General features: G+C 51.4%; 1 protein-coding gene across 3 annotated transcripts; it reads right to left on the reverse strand.

Annotated features, from left to right (window-relative positions):
• Window positions 1–2,336: 2,336 nt before the first annotated feature.
• Window positions 2,337–21,652, reverse strand: Exoc3 (exocyst complex component 3). Of its 3 annotated transcripts, none has more exons than XM_046430313.2 (13): window positions 21,526–21,652; window positions 20,624–20,794; window positions 18,747–18,966; window positions 14,943–15,624; window positions 12,606–12,723; window positions 11,724–11,849; window positions 10,627–10,727; window positions 8,632–8,742; window positions 8,406–8,556; window positions 7,055–7,177; window positions 4,440–4,601; window positions 3,781–3,908; window positions 2,337–3,032 (listed from the first exon to the last, which is right to left on the reverse strand). In XM_046430313.2, the coding sequence occupies exons 2-13, from the start codon at window positions 20,765–20,767 to the stop codon at window positions 2,861–2,863; spliced, it is 2,238 nt and encodes a 745-aa protein (XP_046286269.1). In that variant the 5' UTR covers window positions 20,768–20,794; window positions 21,526–21,652; the 3' UTR covers window positions 2,337–2,860. The 3 variants fall into 3 exon arrangements, with proteins under 3 accessions (XP_046286269.1, XP_046286266.1, XP_046286267.1); XM_046430310.2 differs by lacking the exon at window positions 21,526–21,652 and adding an exon at window positions 21,071–21,515; XM_046430311.2 differs by lacking the exons at window positions 2,337–3,032; window positions 3,781–3,908; window positions 21,526–21,652 and adding an exon at window positions 21,071–21,515 and having other exon boundaries at window positions 4,525–4,662.
• Between the last annotated feature and the right edge of the window lie 613 nt (window positions 21,653–22,265).

The raw sequence follows: 22,265 nt of genomic DNA on the forward strand, positions 1-22,265 counted from the left end.
TTTTGGGTGCAAACTCTGTTTATAAATGAGGACGTACGGAGCAGATGTTCTGCATGAACACCAACATGATCTATGTGTGGTGTTTCCACCCTGCTGTGAAGTATCCCTGGCTGGAGGGAGCATGTTGTATGGCACAGCTGTGAAGCAGTCCAAGGTACTGAGCAGAGTGAGCGCTGGGCGCTAGCATCCCCCTTCAGAGGATGCCTGTCAGATTCTCTCAGATGCCAAAGAGGGGTCTGTATCTGGGCAGTGACTGGGCCATGGGCAGCTGGAACAGCATCCACTGGGCCTGAGTGGGAGGAGGTGGCACCTGAGGCACCAGAGTGGCTGGGCACAGGCTGAGATGCCAGGAATATCGGCGTTCAGAGCCTGGTGGCCAACAAGGTCCTTGCAGGTTGAGATGAGGATGGTACAGAGGCAGGGGTATGGGTGGTGGAGCCTCCAGCATGTCAGATATAAGATCTAGGTGTCAGACGCACTTTTAAATTTTAGAATTTTATTAATAAAAGTTGCATAGCAGAGTCCACAGACACTGATTATAAGAGACGTGTAAGTGGTAAATTCACAGCCACCTCAAAGAAGATATAATAGTGAATGTGGGTGAACCAGAACCACAGACTGGGGGCTCCCAGGTCACTCCTGCAGGCCTGGTGGCAGTGCAGTAGCGGGAGAGGGGTCCTCTCTGGGCTCTTCCTGGCTCCAGTGGCTTCAAGAGGCCTCTGCCCTTCACCCACGTGACTTCCTCTCACCTTGACCTATCCCCATCAGGTACCACCCTGTTTCCAGTTACACTAAGATACTGTGACAGGCCTTGATTTCTCTTTTGGGGGGCTATAACTCTGCCTATCACAATGAGGAAGAGGTGTGAGCAGAGGTGGCTGTTTCTCTAGTTTCCCCTTGGCTTGGGGGTGTGGGCAGCTGGGCTGCGGTGCCCCAGGTATATGTGCCTGGATGTTGGTCCATTCTTTTGAACAGAGGGGGCCTTGCCCACCAGCCTCTTCCTGACAGATATTTGGGCTATTTTGGGGTGTGCAGGTTACAGGAAGCAGCTGGAATGTGCACTGTACAGACACGAAAGGAGGATGGGAATGTGAGATGCTCTGGTCTCATGAGCAACCCAGGAATACGTCCTTGGCTTCTGCCCACCGATATGACCTAGAATCAAGGAATTCTGCTGCTGTGGAATTCCCTCACTAACTGATGACCCCCTGGATGGAGTATAATCCTAAGATGAGTGGGCATGCTGTAGGAGCCTCCCAAGCTCCCTCCGGGTCCCTTTCCTCAGCTGGCACTCAGAAGCCAGACTCCTGGGCAGGAAGCAGACACTGGCTTTTGGTGGGGTGGCTGGGCTCTTTGCTGGGTGCTGCCTGTCCAGGCCTGTATGCGGGCATTCTCCACTGAGTGGCCAGGAGAGGGCTGGCCCCAGTGTCAGGATGAATACTGCCCACCCAGAAGAATGTGGGTGGTCTGGTGCCACCCATGGTTCCCAGCAGACCCCAGCCAGCATCCCACCTCCAAAAATCACACTGTCCTGCTGTTGGAAAAACTGCTCACACCTTGTGTCTGCAGGCAGAGCTAGGAGTCCAACGCTTAGCCTTCAGGGGTCCTGAAGAGCAATAGGAGCAGGCACAGCGGGTGCCATGTGGGCACACTGCTGTTCTGAATATCCACTTGGACACCCACGGCAGCCTGGAGTCAGGACTCTCAGTGGGATAGGAGTGTCCTTCATTCCTGTAAGGGCGTGAAGAAGCTCACATATGCTGAGACTTCACCAGCACAGGACACACTCCTTGAAAGCATACAGGCAGGCACTCAAGGGCACAGGCTTGCTGAATGCAGCCAGAAAGGCCGTTATCTTCCATAACCCTCCATGTTCAGTTATCGGATTCCACTTAGGTTTTGATTCTTTCAAACAAACAAGGCCTGCGAATTTCCCACATCTTGTGAGGATGGAATAAATGCGGAATACAGCTCTGCCTTTGTCAGAGAGGAACAGCACTCTCCCATGCAAGGCCCATAGTCCCCTCCAGAGGTGAGATGCCCACAGCCCAGCCTCCCAGGCTCTGTGATGAGGGTGGGTGACCGCTCCATGTGAAGGGCTGGTGGCAATGTTGCTGTGCTGAGCAGTGGGCAGCTGGCTCTCAGACAGTGGCACAGGGACAGCAAGGACACAAGGCTTGCCATCCTTTCAGGTAACGTTGAGATGAACATGCAGAGGGTGCTGCCAGCGGAGGTGAGGCTGTAGAGGGGCAGCTATGCAGGGAAAAAGAATTTTAGGGACTCTGCACCAAGAATAAGTGAGACTCACGGACCCAGAGATGTATTCCAGACACCGATTTTCATACATGCCTTTATCAAAACCAGCACTCAGGACATGCTCATCCCACACGACTGGCTCACCTGACCTGGTGGCATGCCCATGCGGGCTCTGACCACTGGGCAGGCTAACTGGGACCAGCAGCTGATTTTTCCTATGTATAGGACTGAGGAACCAGTCAAGCACCTCCAGGAAGGCCAGGGTAAAACCTTTCCACGTGGGGACAATGAGGGATGCCCACCTCACCTTCCCACACAGGGAGACCAGACCCCGGGAGAACCAGGGGACACCCACCACACCTTCCCACCACAAGCCACAAGAGGGTCTCATTGGCAGAAGAGTCCTCACAGAGCATGTTCCTGGGGTAGAACACCCACAACAAAATCACGCCCCAGCACTTCACGTCATGTGCATCTGGGCACCAGAGCAGACAGGTACATGTCACCTTGACCACCAAATGTGGCCTGGAGTAGGTTTTGTTTTAATGTGTGTGAGGGTAAGGAGGTGAAGCCACAGTGACGTGCACAGGCCAGGACAATGCAGCTACTTGAGGAGCTTGGCCACATTCAGACTCGGCACGGTGATCTCCCTGAAGATGGGCACGTAGCTGGGGTTTGCCTGTGCAGGGCCCTGCTCCAGCGTCTCAATTATGGTCTGCTTCATGTCCCGGCTGGCATCTCCTCGCACGGCCAGCAGTGCACCAATGTGGTCGTCTCTGTGGGTTGGACAGGGGTCAGTCTGTCCCACTCTGCCCTCCCTTGTCCCCCACATAGCTGTCTCTAGGGGTCAGCCTGTACCTACTCCACCCTCCCTCGCCCCCACAGGGCAGTTGCTCAGGCCCCAGACAAAGGGCAGCGTTTCCTTCTCAGAGAAACGGAGTCTCAGCTGGTGGTGGCCTCTCCAACCACAGGTGCCAAAGGCTGCATCTGTAACTGGTGGCTTAAAACTGCTAATTAGGGGGACCCCAGGGGGTTCTTGCTGCAACAGAGCTGCGGCAGTGAGAGAAGGGGCCTCAACGGAGTCAGCTGTACTTGGCTTCGAGGTGGAAGGTCCTCCCCCTGCTCCGCCTGAGGCTGGGGACCAACAAGATCACGTGTGCAAGAAAGTGTCTGGGCCATGTATGGCAGGTGGGCTTTCTTTCTTAGGTCCCCAAAGCACCACAGGACAGATATAACCTAGCCCTTTTGGGCTATGCACATGACCCTAGCCTTCCCTACCCCACCATCCTCTGAAGCGTCCAGCTGGAACATTCTCCACGGCCTCTGCCCCACAGCATCAGGGATGGGCCACACAGGAATATGTGGGCCTCGGCTAAGGCAAGGGGCATTAGGCAGAGGACACACTGGTGCCCTGGCCACCTTCCTCAAGCACCCAGTTGGACAAGTATATGCTCCTCCTCTTCCCAGTGACACTGGGCATGGCAGCCGCTCCCCAGCTCAAACAGGAAGGTGCACAGCTATTACCTGATGTCTGGATATTTGCTGACCAGGGTCGAGACTTCCAGGTAGAGCAGGGAAGGGTCCGTCAACTTAATAACCTCAGCCACAGCAACGATGGTGTCACAGTGACCATCCACGTCTTCGCCAAACCCCTGAAAAACAGCAGCAGGGTGAAGGCAGCCCTTGGCTGCAGAAACAGAGGCTGGCCTGACACCTCCCACACCCTCTCCTGGCCAACACCTTGCTCTTTCTGTGAACACCTCAAGGTTCATTCCAAAGGGGAGCTGAGCTTGTGTGACTACTTGGCCTGCTCATGCAGCTGGGGAGCCTGGGGCAAGGAGTGCCTGGTCACATCCTGGGCTGCAGACCAGGTGGCAACCAGCATAGTATAGAACAGGTCACAGGCAAGGGCAGAGGATGGGAAGGGAGCATCGTACCATCGAGTCACGGCTGCTAGGAAGCCAACAGTGGCCTCTGTGCTAATGTGTCTCTCAACCATGAAGCCAGGTGGGCTGTGGCCACCGACCCTAGGGAGGAAGAACTGCCTTCCTGCTAATGCAACTGGTTCCTACCTACTGGCCTAAAATGGCTTGGGGCTGGAAACTGAAAGCCAGACAGAGAAGGACCAGATCCTATGCATGGCACCTGCCATGAGCTCTTGACAGACTTCCTGAGACACTCACTGAAGCCAGCTTCCGGAACAGGAAGCGGAGCTGCTCGGCCTCCCTGACCATCTTCTCAGCGCCCTCCTTGCGCTCCTCGGCACTCCGGAATGAGATGCGCTTCTGCATGACAGCCCGCAGGTACTCCACTACCACACGCCGATGCGCCTCGGCCGTCATCCTCTGAGAGAAAAACGGTCAGCTGCAGGCTGCTGCTCTGGCAGACTCGTCGTGCTCCTTAAACCTGGGTGACATGGGACCAGGCTGCAGCCCATTCTTCCTATTTCCATCAAGATTGCTGGCAATATTTTGCTGGCAACTCAGCCAGTTTAGACCCACAATGCCCTGAGGCTCCCAACAGCACACAGCAAGCAATGGCCAGCACAGGCCACCCGCAGCACTGGCACACATGGGTGGGGAGGGCACCCACCACACAGATCCATCCTTGAAAGCAGGCAGAAACATGTGCCCGGGCAGGAACTCACTTCCCACACCATCTGACTCATAGGCAGAGACGAATAGTCTCTGCAAGAACAAGTTCAAGCAGGCTCAAGAGGTTAGGCCAGCTCAGCACTGCTGACCTGAGCCCTCCCCAGATTCCCCGGACGTGACCCCTCCTTGAAGCCCACAGCACTCTTGGGGGTTCCAGAACATGAATGCTCCCTGGGCTGATAGCAATCTTGGGGCTGCAAGCATCTCACCCCATAAATGAGCATGGGCTCAGCAGGGGCAAGGCCTGGGTACAGGCCAGAAGGATTCGTAGGACCCTGTGTGGACCAAACATGCAGCACTTGTCCCATGGTCTCAGGTCAGTGCTGGTCCCAGCAATGCTACATCTGAACAATGACAGGGACATCCCAGAAAAGAAGAGCCCTGAGACACATGGCACAGCTACCTGGGGGTCCCAGGAAGGATACAAATGAATAAAGGAAAACCTAGGGCATCACAGGGAGGAGAGGGCTGGAAGCCCAACACAGGTGGTCAGGCTCATCAGAGAGACAGTGCCTGCCACAGGTGACAAGGCCCGGAGAGAGGCATCAGTGGTCACCCTCAGCTGTACAACCCCTATGGCAATGCTGTCAGCCGTGGCAGGGGGCAGTGTGCCCAGGAGAGCACCAGCCTCCCTGGAGGACAGCCCCTTCCCTCAGGCCCCAGGGCTCCAAGAGCCCTGCAGATGCATGCACCACTGGCTGAGGATGTCAGAGAGGGTGCCAAGCACCCACTGACAGAACACCCACAAAAGTTGGAAAAGAGCACAAGCATGTGGGCAAAAAGATTTAAAACCAACCAGATTAGTCTGAAAAGTAACTGTGGCTTACAGAAATTAATGCAAGCTTGACAGGCAGGAGAACTCTGTTGAAAGCCCGGTTTGTGGCCAACACACAGCATGTTTACATATATATGTGCAACAACACACACAACATGCACATGAATATGCACACAGCACACAAGATACACAAGTGTACAATTCACATATAAAACTACCTATGCATGCATGCACACACAAAACACATGCGATATAACATGCTCAACATGCACATATGCAATACACACAATATATATGCCACCATAAGCATACACATGTAACACAAGTGTGCACATAAAACACTTGTGTAAACAAACACGCATGCCTCCACGTCCTACACATAGCGCACATGCGTAAGTATACACAGTGTGTATACATATGTGCAATACATACGTGTATGACACATATACCACATACAGGAATGGCAAATGTGCACATGCACTTGTAATTAGCATACGCACGTACACCCCACACAGCCTCTCTGGAGTCCCTCCCTCCCCCGGCCAGGAGACTGCAGCTCTCTCTTTCCACTTGGGCTGTATCCCTTTCTGAAAACAGTGTTGTGGCCCATGGTGTACAGGTGACTCTCAACCACAGCAGGGCACTGAGCATGAGGGCTCTGAGTCCAGAAGGTCCCACCCTCATCATGAGGCTCACTGTGGGTGTCAGAGCCCGAGATCAAGGGTGTGTAGGCTCTGCCCGTAAGCTGTTGGTGTGGCACTTGAGTCCTGGTGTCCCTGCTATTGTTGAGGACTGGCCTCATCAGAACTGTCTCATGTCCCTGCTTTGGCTGAGACAAAAGTTGTGGAGCCTGGAGCTGTCTTTTGCCCACTGCAAACACATACTGGCCTTCCATGCTCTTAACAACAGGCACAGAGATGGGGTGTGGACACAAGGGCCTCACCAACTTCTAGCAGATCTCTCAACAGCCAACAAGGATGGCCAAATTAGCTTGGTCAGTTTGAAGCACATGGTCTCCCTGTTCAAATCACTTCTGGGGGCTTGTTTGGTTCTAGGGACTGAACCTGGGGCATTTTACCACCAAGCTACATTCCTAGTCCTTTCTCACTGGTTTTGAGAGGGAGTCTTCCTAAGTTGCTGAGACCACCTTGGAACTAGTGATCCTCTTGCCTCAGGCTCTGAGTTGTGGGGATTATAGGCATTGCCACTGCACCTGGCTGTAAGGACCACTCTTAATGACAAAGAGCTAGAAGATTTTCCTTTAAAATCAGGAAGTGGACAAGGAAAAGGCATAAAAGACCACTGTGCAACTATGCTGCCTCCCTCCCCAGATTAACCAGACTTGAGATAAGCCCTCCCACATCCTTACCTTTTTGTAAGGCTTTTTGATTTTGGCAAAATCGTTAAAATAGTCTTCCACAGTGACACAGATGATGTCCACAGCGTTCGACCCCAACAGCCACTTCTTTGTCATCAGTTCATTCAGATGTTGCTGAAAAGCAGAGACAGGTCACAGAAATCCTAGTCCACAAAATGCCTGGGGTCGTGTGATTTGGGAGGGTTTTGTCCTTTGATTACAGCAGCAATACATGGTCAGGTAAAATATCTACTTGTGTGTAATCTGCACACCTGTACTTAAACAGGAGTGTATGTTACACAACCTTGTGATATCATGGAACCGCAGGTGAGAGGTGCAAGTACCTACACGCACACTGCCTTTTAGGGTACACACGCTTGTTGTGTGGACACTCACTCTATCATGTACCCACCCAAGTCTCTGCTGACGAACATCTGCAATTACAAATAACGCTACAACAAATGCACATTTTACATGTCCAATTTCTTGAGTGGAACTTCTCACTCAAATGTATGCAAATCAAACAGCCCTCCAAGGACTACCAATGCGGCTCTACCCAGAACACAAGAAGGCCCTCAGCTGTGCCTCCCTGGTGGTCAGGACTGGGCACTGCTTCACACTGAGGACCCTCATGACTTTGTATCATTTGTGTCCTTTGTTTATTTTTATGTCTCTTTTTCACATTTTAAAATTGTCTCAGAGGTAAACCCCTCCTCCTTTTTAAACTATGGCCCAGGGCTACAGGGGCATGCCTCCTCAGCCCTGGATGCCTGCCCGTGCCTTTCCATTGCTGTACAACCGCAGGTGATACTCCCTTCCCAGCAGGACCTGTAATGTCCAGCTTCACTTTTAGCAGGCACAGGGGTTTCTGCCAGTGCCTCCGGGCCATGCCTGTGCTATGCAGTGGATCCTGCCTGTTCATGGCCTGGTATGCCTTCCACGGCAAAATTCACTCTGTAAGTTTTGCTGGCGCGCGTTTCACTCTTCACCCCAGAGCCAGGCTGTGCATGTGCTCTCACTGTGCTTTGGGGATGGTCTCTTCACACTTGCTCTATCTCTTAACTCACATGCAGCTTGATGCCTCAACTTTAGTGGGAGTCTCCACAGATGTGCCTAAGACGGACCTCATGTCATCCAAAGTAAGCAGGAACCCCGGAAGCCCCTCACTCTGGTTTAATGAAGACATAGGGATGTATAGCTCAGGTCCTGTACAGCATCCACACTGGGCAGGAGGTAGTATGTTCCAAAGGGCAGCATGGAGACCCTTGTGATCTGCCCAGGAATGGAGGGAGAAGCCAGAACCCCCACCCTGGGGCAGCACAGAGGCCTTCTACCCAGCCCAGGAAGCAGGAACCAGGCCCACCTCCAGGTCCAGGAAGACTTCTTCCAGCAGGCTGCCACAGCCTTCCTTGGCAATGGTGTCTAGAATCCCATCCATGCTTGGCTGGCTCAGACACACACCCTCCTCCACTTCACCCTTTAAATACTTCCTTTTCAGGCTGACAATGGACTCTCTGCAACGAAGAGGTTTGGGTTCAGGGATGTAGCCATGTGTGCTCACTCTCCTCCCTGTTCCACACACCACTTACTTGAAGGTCTGGCAGTTGTTGATGATGGCGATCATGTACTGGACATAGCAGTGTGGGTGCTGCCGGTTCTTCAGGTGCTCCTCCTTGTACAGCTGGGCTTCATCCTTGTATCTGGGAACCACATGACAGTATTAGTAAAGGTGCCCTACAGCTGCTTCCAGGACCATGCTGACCTCACGCCCAACAGCGCCAAGATGGGTCTTGGGTGGTCATATGAATGAAAAAAGTTGTCTGCTTTAAGTGAATATTAAAAAACAATTTTAAGTCAGGTTTTGTGATCTGGTTCAGGTCCTGATCATGAAGATGTTGTGAAATACATGATTATAAGTAAACAGGAAAACATCAAATGCTAGGTAAAATGTCCCTTTTCAAAGTGCTACCTTAATTTAAAAAATCAAATTAAAAAAGAACTTTGAGCTGGGCAAGGTGGCACAGGCCTGTAATCCCACTGCGTTGACTCAGGAAGCTGAAGCAGGAGGACTGCAAGGCCAGTCTGGGCAGCTGTGAGACTGTGGCTCAAAATATAAGGACTGGGGCGTAGCTCAGCGGTTGAGCACCTGGATTCAATCCTTGGCACCACGAACAATAACAAAAAAAACTTAGATTTCTGAAATGTCAAGAACTGAGACACCACAGGCTTCACCATAAGAGGTAAGCATCTGCTTGCTCTGCCCTTCTGTCCACATGTGACTCCAGAACCAACCAGATAAAACTGGTCAGGGGAAATTCCTCTTCCCAGAAGACCCCCACAATTTAACTGATGCTTCAGCCATGGCCCCATGGGTACATGATGGGAAGCTGGGCCATAGCCCCATAGGTGCATGGTTGGGGAGCTAGACTGTACCCTCGTGGGTGCATGGAGAAGAGCTGGGCCATGGCCTCATGGGTGCATGGGGGGAGCTGGGCTGTGGTCTTGGGGATTAATGGCAGACAGAATTCAGGGAGGGGCCTGGTGGCTGACACCCAAGCCACCAGAGCAGGACAGATGTGAGTCCACTAAGCTGCAACATGGGGTGCACATGACAGTAATAAAGAGGGAACCAAGTCAAGTCTCTGAAGCTGACTCCTGGTCCAAGTGCAAACAGCAGGGACTAGGCTAATGACCCACAGACAGATGTCATGGGACTGTGATCTGTTTGTCTCTTCCACAGACCAGTGCCCAAAGGGCAGCCCTAGTGTCCCCGAGACCTAAGAACCCCAAAGACCATATGCCATGCAGACTGCTAGCCAGCTACTGAGATACGAGGAAGCACCAACACTGTCAGCTGAGCCCTTCTATATGTGAACTGGTGACATACATGGTTACAGCTGAAAATAGAGGACCCGACCAGCTGCAATGTTTGGGCAACAGAGAGAGATGAAGGAAAAGGGGGGAGGGGTGGGGAAGAGGAACAGATCAGGTGGAGTGGTCTGGAAGGAACAGCTTTTTGAGCAAGGATGATGGTACACACAGACTTAATGCCATCCCTTCTTCTGTCTAGGTTTAAGATCTTCATCGAGAACAATTCAGAGGGAGAGGCACACTAACATCACTTTGAGTCCCATCTGCTGAGGGCTGGTAACACCGATGTTTAGGGGAGTCACCCACCTGGACTCTGCCAGCACAACTGGCTACAGTGCTCATCAGGTCCAGGATCCCAAGGGAACGGTGTGGTCCATTCCAAGGAACATTAGGAGAAAACCTGCAATGCTTTTTTGCCTTTTTTTTTTTTAAATTAAAAATTTTTTTTAGCCATTGATGAACCTTTATTTTATTTATTTATATGTGGTGCTGAGAGTCCAATCTAGTGCCTCACACATGCTAGGCAAGTGCTCTATCACAGAGCCACAACCACACCCCACATTTTTGCATTTCTCAGTAAAATAGAAAATGGCTTATGGGAATCTTGAGGCTTAAGTTAATTTTAACAACAGCATATTACAATCAACGCATTTTTGCTTTTAACTTTTAAAAATACAGTTTATAAGAATTAGCATACTGGCAAAAATACATACCTACTCAGGAAAGAATTCATTTGCTGAAGACACAAAACTAGTACTTTTGTTTTCAAATCTTCATTTATCTGAGCAGCAACTTGAAGATTCTGTTCAAACATCTAAAAATTGGAGAACTTGTGAATTCTAGTAACAATCTCATAGGAGTATGATGTACACATTCCCCATTTATAAAACCTATCTGCTAGGATAGTCCAAATTAGAGAAAAAGAGGAACCACTAGGAAAATAAAGTTACTTAAACAAACAACTTTCTTAGGCGGCACCAAGCCAAGTTGGGACCTGCAGATTGGTTTCTATGGAGGAATGCAAGTTCTCCCACTGCATCTACTAGGATGTGAAGAGGACTGACAGGGAGTGGGGCCAGGAGGTCAAGGGACTGGGCCACGTGGATCCCAGGTGCTGGGCTGGAAGTCAGTGTCCTAGCTCTCACACTGCAGCTCGAAGAATCAGGAGGTGGCCATGCTGGAGCTAGGAGAGCTGGGCTCTGAGAGACGGAGAAGTGCAAGGTGCCCAGAGTGCGCGCCAGGCTCTGGTCATGATCCATGTGTCAGAATGTCAGTTTCCAAAAGAAAGGCAAGGTAGAACCCCAACCACTGCCCCATCACTAGACAACACCATCCTCCCAGGCACAACTCCAGCCCACTCCTGCCTTGAGAGGAGAGGAGGAACTAGAAGACACAGCTTGGGGCATCAGAAAGTGAGTTAATAGTAAGGACACAGGTGAGTCTAACACCAAGCACTCTGACTCATGAACAGGAAAGCATCTTTATTGCTGTAGGTCTCCTCCAAACTCCCCAGATTAAATTCAATCGTGTGGCACTTGAAGACAAATCCTGGATATTTAGACAAGCAAACTCAGAACGGGAGAGCTACATACAACTAACACAAAATTAGGTCCAGTTCAAGCCCAAAAAGCCTTCCCAGGAAAACCTAGGTACCATGGGCAAGACTACTTGGCAGGTCAGATCCTGTATCCTAACTCCAGAGACGGACATTGAGGGTTCTCAACATCTTTACTATGCTCTGCCTCCATTGGTGAGACCCACAACCCTTCTAGCCACCCAAGAAACAGTCTATGGAGCCTATGGCTTGTACCTGGAAGACAATGGCAGGAAGTGTTGTCTGGTAGTACCCATCTTGGTCAGCCTCAGGCTCTGTCTCTTTGCTCCAGTCTTTTCTGTCTGTTTCTAGTGCTTTCCGCAGCCAGGCAATGATGTTGGACTAGAGGTTTGGCATCATGAAGAGAAGGGAAGGTCAGAGTGGGTAGTTATGTCCAAGGATCCCCTGAAGCCATGTGTAGCTATTGCATAGGCTACATGCAGCACATCAGGCAACCCCCGCTTCCAAGCAGAGGCCCCCAAAGAAGATCCCTCTCCAGTAGCCCTAGCGGTAGGGCGTGCAGTAGCCACATCAGTGTCTGTGGGTAGACCAAAACCCTCGCTGCAAGTACAGAGGGAGAATGGACCAGGGACCTCATGGATGAGCACTGTGCTGGAAGACAAGGCCAGACTTGTCAGAAGACCAGAGACAGGCAGGCAGGCAAGTGGTCAAGCTCAAATCACTTAAACCCAACACAGCAACCAGGCCAGCTCAGGATACAGCAGAAGACTCTCTGCCCCAGGGAACCTCCATGAGACTCAGCATACCTTTGTGTTGCCCAGGCACACCCTGACGTCCCATCTTACTGAGACTGGCCAATGGTCATGAAGCTGCAGTCAGACCCATTCCTTGGTCCCCAACTGCTACCCCCAACCAGGAATCAGCACTAAGAACCTGGCAGCACCACCACAGCCATCTGGACACGGGGGTCTGTCTGGGATGGCATGGGCTGCTCCCGCAGAAGAAGAGGCTCCTGTGTCCACAGGACAGGCACCCAGACAGGCACAGTCACAGGCCATGAAAGGCTACCCTTCTCTTCCCAAGTTCACAGGTGGCCACCAAGACAGTTTCTAGGACTGCAGGCCAGACTTTACTCACAGTGAGCGTTGACATGTATGTGTCGAGCAGCTCAGAGACCACGTTCGGAGAAAGTAACGGCTCCAGGGAGTGCACATCCACTTCTGGGGCCAGCTCCATGTTCCCCATCATCTCCACACTATAGTAAGAACCGCAAGTGACAGATGAACAAGGGACACAGAAAACATTCTCAAGTGAGTGTGTGTCTGGTTCACATGGAAACACCGGCTCGCCCTAAAGACCTTCACGTGGCCAAGGTCCACAACTTGGGGGAAAAGCAGAGGGCCTTGTGGAGACTGTAGGCAAGGGGTTCAGGGACCTAGGGTCCCTCCATGATGTCATCTCACTGGTTGTGTTGGCCATGTACGTCACCTGACCCTGACCTCATCCCACTGTGCCAGCTGCAGTTGTATCAGGGTACGAAAAAGCCCTTGGAAGGTGAGGTCCCCTGCTCCTGCACTGTGTCTCAGATCTGAGGGCAGGACTAGCCAAGTGGGCTGCTGATGGGCACACTTCATTCTGTAAGAAGACAGCGAGTAAGAACTGCAACCTGAGAGCACGGGCACAGAAGCCCCAGAGTCAGGGTCACTAATGTCTGCAGGAGGGCGCAGTCCAGGCCATGGGACACCTGGCACTTCTGACAAAACAAACCAGCAAGAGAGAGAAGCTACAGCTGGCCATGCAGAATACATGGAGACAAACCAAGTCCCAGGGAGGCTTTCTACGGGGACACTTACTGCTTGTTCATGTGCGGGGGTCTTACAAGTCAAGGTCTGAGCACTCAGGAAATTCACAGGCCTGGTGCCATGTTCTCCAGGTGTTCAGAACAGTGCCGAAAAGTTACTAACACTAGTCCACTCTCTACACAAGCTCAGGATCTCTTGGGTGAGAACGTGCTTTGTGAGGTTCTGCAAGTACTGACACTTTTTCAGCTGGGGGGTTTTTGCACCAAGACCCCTGCTGCAGCGCCCGAGTGTGTTCAGCATGACTTCTCCAGGACAGTCCGATGGGACACATGTGGCCAGGTTGGAGAACACTCCCAAAGACAGGAGATGCTAGTGTGTTAGGGAGAAACAAAGTCAAGACACAAAACTAAGTAAGCCCCCTAAGTGCACCTTCCAGTGGCCAGAGGTAGGGAGGGCCTGACCCCAGTTGTGATGACTGCTGCTTACCTGCTGGCCATGCAAAGGGGCACATTACTCCCTCTGCACCTCAGTTTCCTCACCTACCATGGGAGGGGATCACAACACCCCCTGCCTCATGGGCTGCTGGAGCACACAGTGCATTGAGGCCAAGAGTATGCTGGGTAAAGGACAGAGAATGGGTGACTCTGACAAGTCACGGCTATGGTGGGGACCAGAGGAGGAAGGAGGTCCAGGACTACTCGGTGAAGCTGACAGACACTGATTCCCAGAGGTGGCTGATATTTTTCTCACACCTCTGTGCTGAAGGGCACAGACCACCACAATCAGCTACCAGGGAACCATGGCACACATGAGAATAAGCTTCTCTGATAAACAGGAAGGTTTCCTTAATTCTTCCCCAGCATTAACCACAAGGGCAAAAGTCAAGCCACATATCCCAGCACATTACTAAATGCTGCTTCTGTCCACGAAGCCATGCAGAGTCACAAAGCATTACCCTTGGCTCCCCAATCTCCAAGGACTCAGACCACCCCCACCACTGCTTGCAGATGCCACCTCACACCATTCTGCACACGACCTGGCTTGCGTTCCCTCATGTGCAAAACAAAGTCCCATGCTGAAAAGTAAAAGGAGTGCCCATTTTTCTAGAACTGTACATGCCTAAAGCCAGCTATCTGTTTATTTATTCAGAGACAGGTCTCCCTTGTTGCCCAGGCTGGTCTTGAAGTCCTGGGCTCAGGTGATCCTTCAGTGCTGGCATGACAGGCATGTACCACTGTGGCTAACTTATGACTGCCAATTTTTAGAAGATTAATTGCTACACTGCATGGGTGAGAAGAAACAAAAACCTGGTGGTCTCCTCACGTGCCCAGTGATTGCAGGTCATAGGGTCATATGCTCCCACCTGAAAAGCTAGGCAGCAGCAACCTGCCAGAGGGTGCCACAGTGAGGAAGCATGTCCAGACACAGTGGGCACAGAAAACCAAGTGCATGCTGGGGTGCTCACATGGAACCCAGACACACAAAGACAGGACATTCAGACCACAGCCAGCATGCTCCAGGCCAAGCCTCTTTGGGTAGGCCAGGGGGCCCTTTACAAGCCTTTAGACAGTGAGGACACCAAGCCTTACCCAGGAAACCACCCAGGAGACCTACAGGTGTCTCCACACATTCTCACACAGGTTTCTAGGCAAAAGAACGCATCAGGCTCTACCTGGTGTAGGTGTTCAAGACCCACGTCAGGAGGCTCACAATCTCGCTGGCCTCGAGGTCCTCTGACGCCAGCTCCTGCATCCTTGTGCTCAGGGCCTGGTGGTACATTCTCAGGAGGTTTTTAAAGATCTCATAGTGGGGAGGGAAGCACTGCACCATCAGGTTCTTGGCGACCAAAAGGTCATCCAGGACATACTTCCTTATGATCTCCAGGTGGCGCACGAGCCACATCTTGTCCGACTCCCTGGTGTCTGCCTGTGTGCCCTCGATTCTAGTTGTCACAGTCCTGTCCAAGATGGAGAACATCTTCTCTTTCCAATTTTTGGGCCTCCCAGGAGGAACAAAGCCAGTTTGCTTTTTTCGGTCAAGTATACGTCTGTCAATTTTTTCTTCCCTTTCGATGATCCTGACCACAGAGACCAGCAAGGTGGGGTCCCGGCGGACAGTAACCAGTGATCTCTGCAGCACCATCCACAGCTGCTTGGCCAGCTCATCAGAGAGACCCTGTGTGCTGCTGAAGTAGCCATGGATGAGGGTCATGTCTCGTGTGTTTCCACTGTCCATGCGGTACTGCTCGCACATGAGCCCGTCTCGGGAGCACTCCAGGTCCATCAGCTTTCGGTGGGCCTGTAGCAGCGCCCCCTGCTCAATCAGGTCCTGGGTCTCCCTCACGATCTCAGGCACTAGGGAAAAGGTACAAGTTGGTCCCTTAAAAACATACAAGGCTGTGTGCAGGATTCTGTGAGACAGCGGGGCAAAGAGCCTGAGGTCTCTGTCTCCCCACCTAGAATCTGACCTAACTATTCTGAACACCAGAATCTGCTAAAGGCCAGGAACTCCCAGAGGAGGCCTGGACGGTAAATTGGGTTATTTTTGGCCAATCTCAGCTCTTAGCACAGCAGTGCTGCCCACACTCCACCCACTGTGTGGCAGTTGGCTGGGCATGTGCCTAGAAGCAACTTGAGCCCCTCTCAAGAGCCAGGGTGGGCAAAGCACTATCTTCCAAATATGGGGACTGTGTGCTCTAAGTGCTGAAGGGACTCCTGATCACCAGGGAGTAGGCACAAAGGGTGGAACGGGCTACAGAACTCCTCCTGCTGAAGAATTTGGGGTGGGAAGGTGGGAACCCTCATCTTCCAGCAGTTCCAGGGGTGGAAAGGGCCAGTACTATCCCTTCATCTGCTTGTCCTTCTACTTTTGGAATCCAGACTTTCAAGAACACTAACACTTAAAAGCAAACTGCCTATAGAGGACATCTGAAGTCACTGTGCTGACAGGCAAAGGCTCAGGTGCCTCAGCAACCCAGGCAGAGAGCCTGCACCAAACCAAGCACAAGAACCAGCAGAACCGGTTGAAAGGGGCATTTAACTGAAGGATCACCACATACCTTAGATTTAATAAAAACTCAGAAGACACCACAAAAAGAGGAAAATAAAACCAACTCAAAAACAAGAACAAGGAAAGCTGCCCCTAAAGACTCAATGGCCAGTTCACTAGACTAAACAACTTGTTAAAGATTCTCAAGAACTAAAAGGACCAGGGTTGGGAGGGAGGAGGGAGGCGAGTGCTGAAGTGGGTGGTGGCTAAATTACATCGTTATACTATGTGCATGCACGAATCCCACCATTTATGTACATTATAATGCGTTGATAAAAACCCGAAGACCATAGAAAAACAGAAAGAAAATAAGTGATTGTTTTTCATCTTTCTATTTCATTTTCATACACCTAGCATAATAAAAATCCTTAGTGATTAAAAAAAAAAGATTCAACAACTAAGTGAGAAGTGGAGAAAGTAAAAGAGAAGTTTGAACAAAGCTAGAATATCAAAAAAGAGAAAATGTAAAAAGAAACAAAGAAGCCCTGGAACTAAAAGTACAATGTCTGAGCAGATGTGAGCAGGCAGGAGGCAGAACAGCAGTGTGAAGGGGCATGACAGGGTCTCAGGTGTGAAGACAGATAGGAGATGGCTATGGAGAAGTGCATAGAGCCCACGGGACTTGTGGCCCCTAGAGCAGAGCAGCATAAGCACTGTGGGGGCTCAAGAGGAGAGGGGCAGGCAAGATGGCAAGATCTGATAGCAGACAACGTCGCTTGTTTAATGAAAGGCAAGCAGGCAAACATCCAGGAAGCAGGGGAAACAGACAGACCCATACCAAGACAAAGAGGAGCCTGAAAGAAGTAGGAGAGATCATACAAGGACTCCTAAACAACATTAGCAGTAGATTTCTCAACAGAAACTTTGGAGGCCAGAAGAAAGTGGGTTGATGCATTCAAAATGCTTACAGACAAATGCTGCAGCTAAATCTCACACCCAGCAAAATTGTCAAATCAAAAGTGAGGGAGGCAGGGAGCAGTGATGCATGCCTGTAATCCCAGTGGCTTGGGAGCTGAGACCCTAAGTGACATGGCTACTCCCAGTCTTAAAATAAAATATGGAAGGGGCTGGGGATGTGGCTCAGTGATTAAGCACCCCTGGGTCCAATCACTGGTGCCAAAAAAAAAAAAAAAAAAGAGGACTGGGATGTAGCTCAGTGGCAGGCACTTGCCAGCACCACAATAAATTAATAAGTCAATAAATAAAAGAGTGAGGGAGAAATTAAGACCTTCCCAGATGAATAAAAGCTGAGGGACAGCTTTCAGTAATAATAAAGAGATGCAAGAAGTAAGATGTGATCAAATAAGAGAAAAAAGACCTTAATAAAGACATTAATAAAACCTAGTATTAACACTTCTTCAGTTTTTAACCCACTTTTTATTTTCTATATGACTTAGAACACTAATATGTTTAGAAATTAATTATTCTGAAAGCTAATAATACAGTAACTTTGGATCATGACTCCACATTTGGTTTTCTGTATAAGAAACAAACCAACAGTCATTAGTCTATGTTTTGTACACACAAAGTATAAAGAGCGATACAGAAACAAGAGTTTTGTATGTATTGAAGTTAAGCTGATAAATTCAAACTGCGGGGATATAACGTTAGGATGTTTAACACATCTCCATGGTAATCACACAGAACATACACAAAAGAAATGAGAAGGGAATTAAAAATGTTTCACCACAAAAAAATCAAAAACACAAAAGACTGTAATGCAGGAAACGAGAGACAAAGTTACCTTGCATATGGAAACCATGAGCAAAGTGATAGAAATCCTGCCATGTTAGCAATCCCTTTAGGTAAACACATCACACTCTATGATCAAAAGAAAAGAGATGGCAGCATGGATTTTTAAAAAATATGGTTCAACTTTGTATATCTACAAGACTCCTTTTAGAGCCAAAGACATGAATGGTCGGGCTGTGAAAGGTAAAAGAAGAGTCCATGCCAGTGAAGACCAGAGAGCTGGCCACATGATCTTCAGAGCAGACAAGACAAAAGCTGACAAAAGAAAGGAAGGCCGTCACATATCCACAGAAGGTTCCGCAGAGACTGTACAACTGCATAACAATTATGCACTTATGCAAATTCTGCATTTACTAACAAACCATCAAAATGTATGAAGCAAACACTAACAGAACCAAAGAGAGAAACAGGTCTTCTGTGGCAGCATCTGGAGACTTCAGTACCTCCTCTCAGTAATGGATGGAACAAGCAGACAAAAGTAGGAAACAGAGAAGGAACATGAGCACAACAGAGAGCACATGCTCTCTCCTCCAGCATACATGGACCCTCCCCAATCAGACCATATTCGTGTCTGACAGTAATTCTCAAGACTGTAAAGACAGATCCATGAAGTGGGCTGTGGAAAGGTGCCTTCGTGAGCCTTCTGGCGGTTACCATCCCACCACCTGACACTCACCTGAGAAGATATTCTTGAGGTTCTCCACAGCTGCAGCCAGCTGGCTGTGCTGCGCTACAGCATCCTTCACATCCTTGAGACTCTCGACTGTGTTGATGCTCTGCCTCCAGTCCTTGCTGACATCGGCCAGCGACTGCTGGATGTCTTTGACATCAGTCAGTGCATTGTGGAGCTGGCTCAGGCCTGTGCGCACCCCGTCCAACTGTGACTGGATCGCAGCCTGCAGGGAGACACCATGGAGTAAGCAAGGCCAGGGATGGCCACATGCTGCTTCCTGATGGACAGACCTTCTTCAGGAGTGTCATATTCAAGGAGCCAGAACAGCCACTGCCAGAGAAAGGATTAAAACTGACAGGGACCCAACTCACATGACCACTTTTTTCACTGCTCTCTAGGAACACAGCATTTACAAACAATTCACAGCATGCTTGCCAGCCCCTCGGCCTGTAATGCTGTGAGCCACTGGAGGCAGCCAGGCTCATGGCCGTTATCAAATGCATCTTTAAAAGGACACAGCCCATGTTCTCCCTGGGCATTTCCATTTCTTGACAGGACTTATCAAGGCAGAGAACATTCTCAAGATTTCTTCATTGTTGGAGAGGGGGCATCCAGCCAGACCAGATTCAGCTGGAGGACAGCGACCTTGTGACACTGACTGCACAGGTGAGATTCAGATCCACACTGTGAGGCAGCCCCAATGCCAGCCATAAGGTAAAGGGCATGGAAAACAGATGCAGGGGGACAGGAGGTGAGGAAAAGAGCAGGCTGCATCAGCCATGGTAGGAGCAGCTGTCATCTAGGAGTGTCAAGTTACATTTGGCCACAATGATCACTTGAGGGTTCCAAGTCACTATTGAGTATCACCAGTTAATCCCACAAGTTTCTAGAACAGATAAAAATTCAGGCTAAAAATGTAGCAAGTCCAAACTACTTTCTAAATTAGTACAAAACTGCTGTCTCAATTAGTGAGCAGAATATGTGGGTGCTTTGATGATGCAGCTACCACATCAAGCCTACTGCTCCCTGGGCAAGTGTACAGTTCTCAAGGGAGAACACTCAATGCCAGGTCAGTGTTAGGATGAACTTTCCTCAAAGTCACTCTCAAAAATCCCAAAAAACATTCTGCTGCATGTCAAATGCAGAAGGTCAGAGTCTTAACATTTTATAACTATACTAAATGTTTATTTTAATAAAACCTTGCCTTCACAGAGCAATTAACTTGAAAGCCCATCCAAATCAGAAAACAGCTTGAAAAGGGATGACTCCTTCCCTGTCTCTCACTTTTTCTTTTTTCTGTGGTGCTAGGGATGGAACCCAGAGCCTCATGCATGTCAGGTAAGTGCTCCACCACTGAGCTACATTCCCAGCATCCCCCCCCTATTTTTTAGACATCCTGCAATGCTGCCCAGGCCTCAAGCTCCTGGGTTCAAGTCATCCTCTGGCCTCAACTTCCTGCCTTCTGGGACCACAGTGCCACCACCACATCAAGCTCATGGTCACTTACCTGCCTACCTATTTTCCACAGAATGGCTGTGGGTCCACTATACTAAGCGTTAAAATGATTCAAACAAAACTCTCTTTACTGATACTCTTCAAGAGAGCTTTAAATAAACAAGCAGTTGTCACTTTCCAGGTAATGCTTAAAAAGCTAAATGGACTCTTTCAGGTAGGCACCAAGGTTTCTCTCGTGGTGCCAGCAACATTCCAGTTCTCTTTGAGAATCCACTGCTTTGGCAATACACTGTTGGAAGGAGCTGCTCAGTCCAGCTCTGCCTCCTCTTCCATCACAACCTAATTGGGTGAAATCACCATGATGTCAAATAAGGACCAGAAACTCAAGACACATGGCCCAGTCATGCCTGAGTGAAGTCTCCTACCTTCAGTCTGGCCTCCACAGAGGCCTTCTTCCGAGCCTCCCTCCTGCGATACTGCTCAACTTTGTCCAGCTGGTCTGGGCGCTGGAGCATCCCAGCCACCCTCTGGACCGCTGTTGCTACAGCTTCCCTGTCTGTCTCTTTCATGGTCAACGAGTAGGCATCCAAAGGAACCTGTGTGCAAGACGGGAGGGTGTGTGAGGAGAAGGAAGTGCTGGCCCAAAAGTACCCACCACAGCAATGACCACAATGGGGTCACAGGAAAGTGAGGGAACGTTCAATCCAGGAAACCTGAAAGCGGAATTCGAGTCACGAACTCCTTAACAAGAACACAGACCTTTGGAACTGAAGTGTGGGAAGATTTCACCTTAAGGGAGAAACGGGGGCACCTCACAGCGACAAGACAGGGACACACAGGGGATGTCTGCACAAGGACCCAAGCCCACTCACCCAGCCAGACGTCATCTCCCAGGCACCTCTCTCCCCGGCTCGGGGCCAACTTCTCATTTCTGGAGCCCTCACCCACACCCTGTCCACGCTGTAGGCGGCTGCGTCAGGCCCTTGTGAGGAAAGGGACTCAGGCTGACAGCTCGCGTCCCCCCAGCACAAGTCTCCTGCTCAGCGGCCGGGCAGACTGTCGCCACGCGCGGCTCCTAATGAGCACGTGGCCCCCGGGGCTCAACCGACTCCACGGACGGGCGTTCCCGCGGCTGCCGGCGGCAGGGCTCCCACTGTGGGCAGGCAGAGCCCTTCCCTGCCCGGGGAGGGGCGCCCACGGAAAGCCGCCCACCTTCCCAGCTGCCGGCCCCGGTGGCCGCGGACGCCTGAGACCGAGAAAGGCCGAGCGAGCGGCGGGATCCCTCGCTAGGGACCCGGGCCGCGCGACCAGCCCCGCCCCGCCTCACCTGAACTGCGCCGCCGCCGCCTCTGGGGCGACCGGAAGTGGACGGGGAGCAGGAACTTCCGCTTCCGGCGATAGGCCGGGGGCGGGGCCCGGACAACCGGGAGGGCGGGGGAGTTGAGCCGGCGGGGACCACGGGACCCTACCGGTGGGACCTGCGGGACCTCGGCGCGGGGTCTCGGGGCGCGGCCTCGGGGCGGGACCTGTGTGGGGCTTGGGGGCGGGACCTCAGGGCCGGACTGCGGAACCTCGGGGCGGGGCCTGGGGGACCTCGGGGCGGGGACCCCGCGCCACTTAGGACCTCGGGACGGGGCCTCGCTGGGACCCTGCGTCGATACGGGACCTCACGGCGGGACCACGGGACCCGGTCCCTGGCAAGGGGATTCAGCTGGGAAGGGCCTGGGAGCGGAGAAACCATCCCCGCGGGCAGGGTGGGATCGGACTTCCGGGAGAGGTTGCTGCGCACCGCTCAGGACTTTTCTTGGCGGGAACGCTGGGCTCTGAGGAGGACTAGTCCCCACATGGGCAGGGTTACGGCTGAAGGGACTGCTGGCCTGACCCGGCCCCTCCAGCATTCTGCCCTTCCCACTGCCCTCCAGCCTGCTGTCTGCAAGGGCTCCCACAGGCTTGCGCACTCCTCTGGTTTCCCTTCTCAGGATTCATCCTCCAGCTCCAGTGCCCACAGCTCCTCTCCTTAACCTCCTGCCTACCCCCTGCACCAGCTCTTTGTCCTGTTTTTTTCTT

The sequence above is a fragment of the Marmota monax genome, unplaced genomic scaffold (genome assembly GCF_021218885.2).
Source record: "Marmota monax isolate L192 unplaced genomic scaffold, Marmota_monax_Labrador192_F-V1.1 WCK01_AAM20220418_F8-fsc00082, whole genome shotgun sequence".
In the NCBI taxonomy this organism is placed as follows: domain Eukaryota; kingdom Metazoa; phylum Chordata; class Mammalia; order Rodentia; family Sciuridae; genus Marmota; species Marmota monax.

Bases quoted from the DNA above. Each gene is read 5' to 3' on its own strand.
- Exoc3 (XM_046430310.2), bottom strand. From the start codon at position 21,127: ATGAGAAGTTGGCCCCGAGCCGGGGAGAGAGGTGCCTGGGAGATGACG. The intron at 20,795-21,070 runs GTGAGTGGGCTT...TCTTGCACACAG, and splicing joins GGGAGATGACGTCTGGCTGG to GTTCCTTTGGATGCCTACTC. The intron at 10,728-11,723 runs GTACAAGCCATA...TCCAATTTTTAG, and splicing joins TTCCTGCCATTGTCTTCCAG to ATGTTTGAACAGAATCTTCA.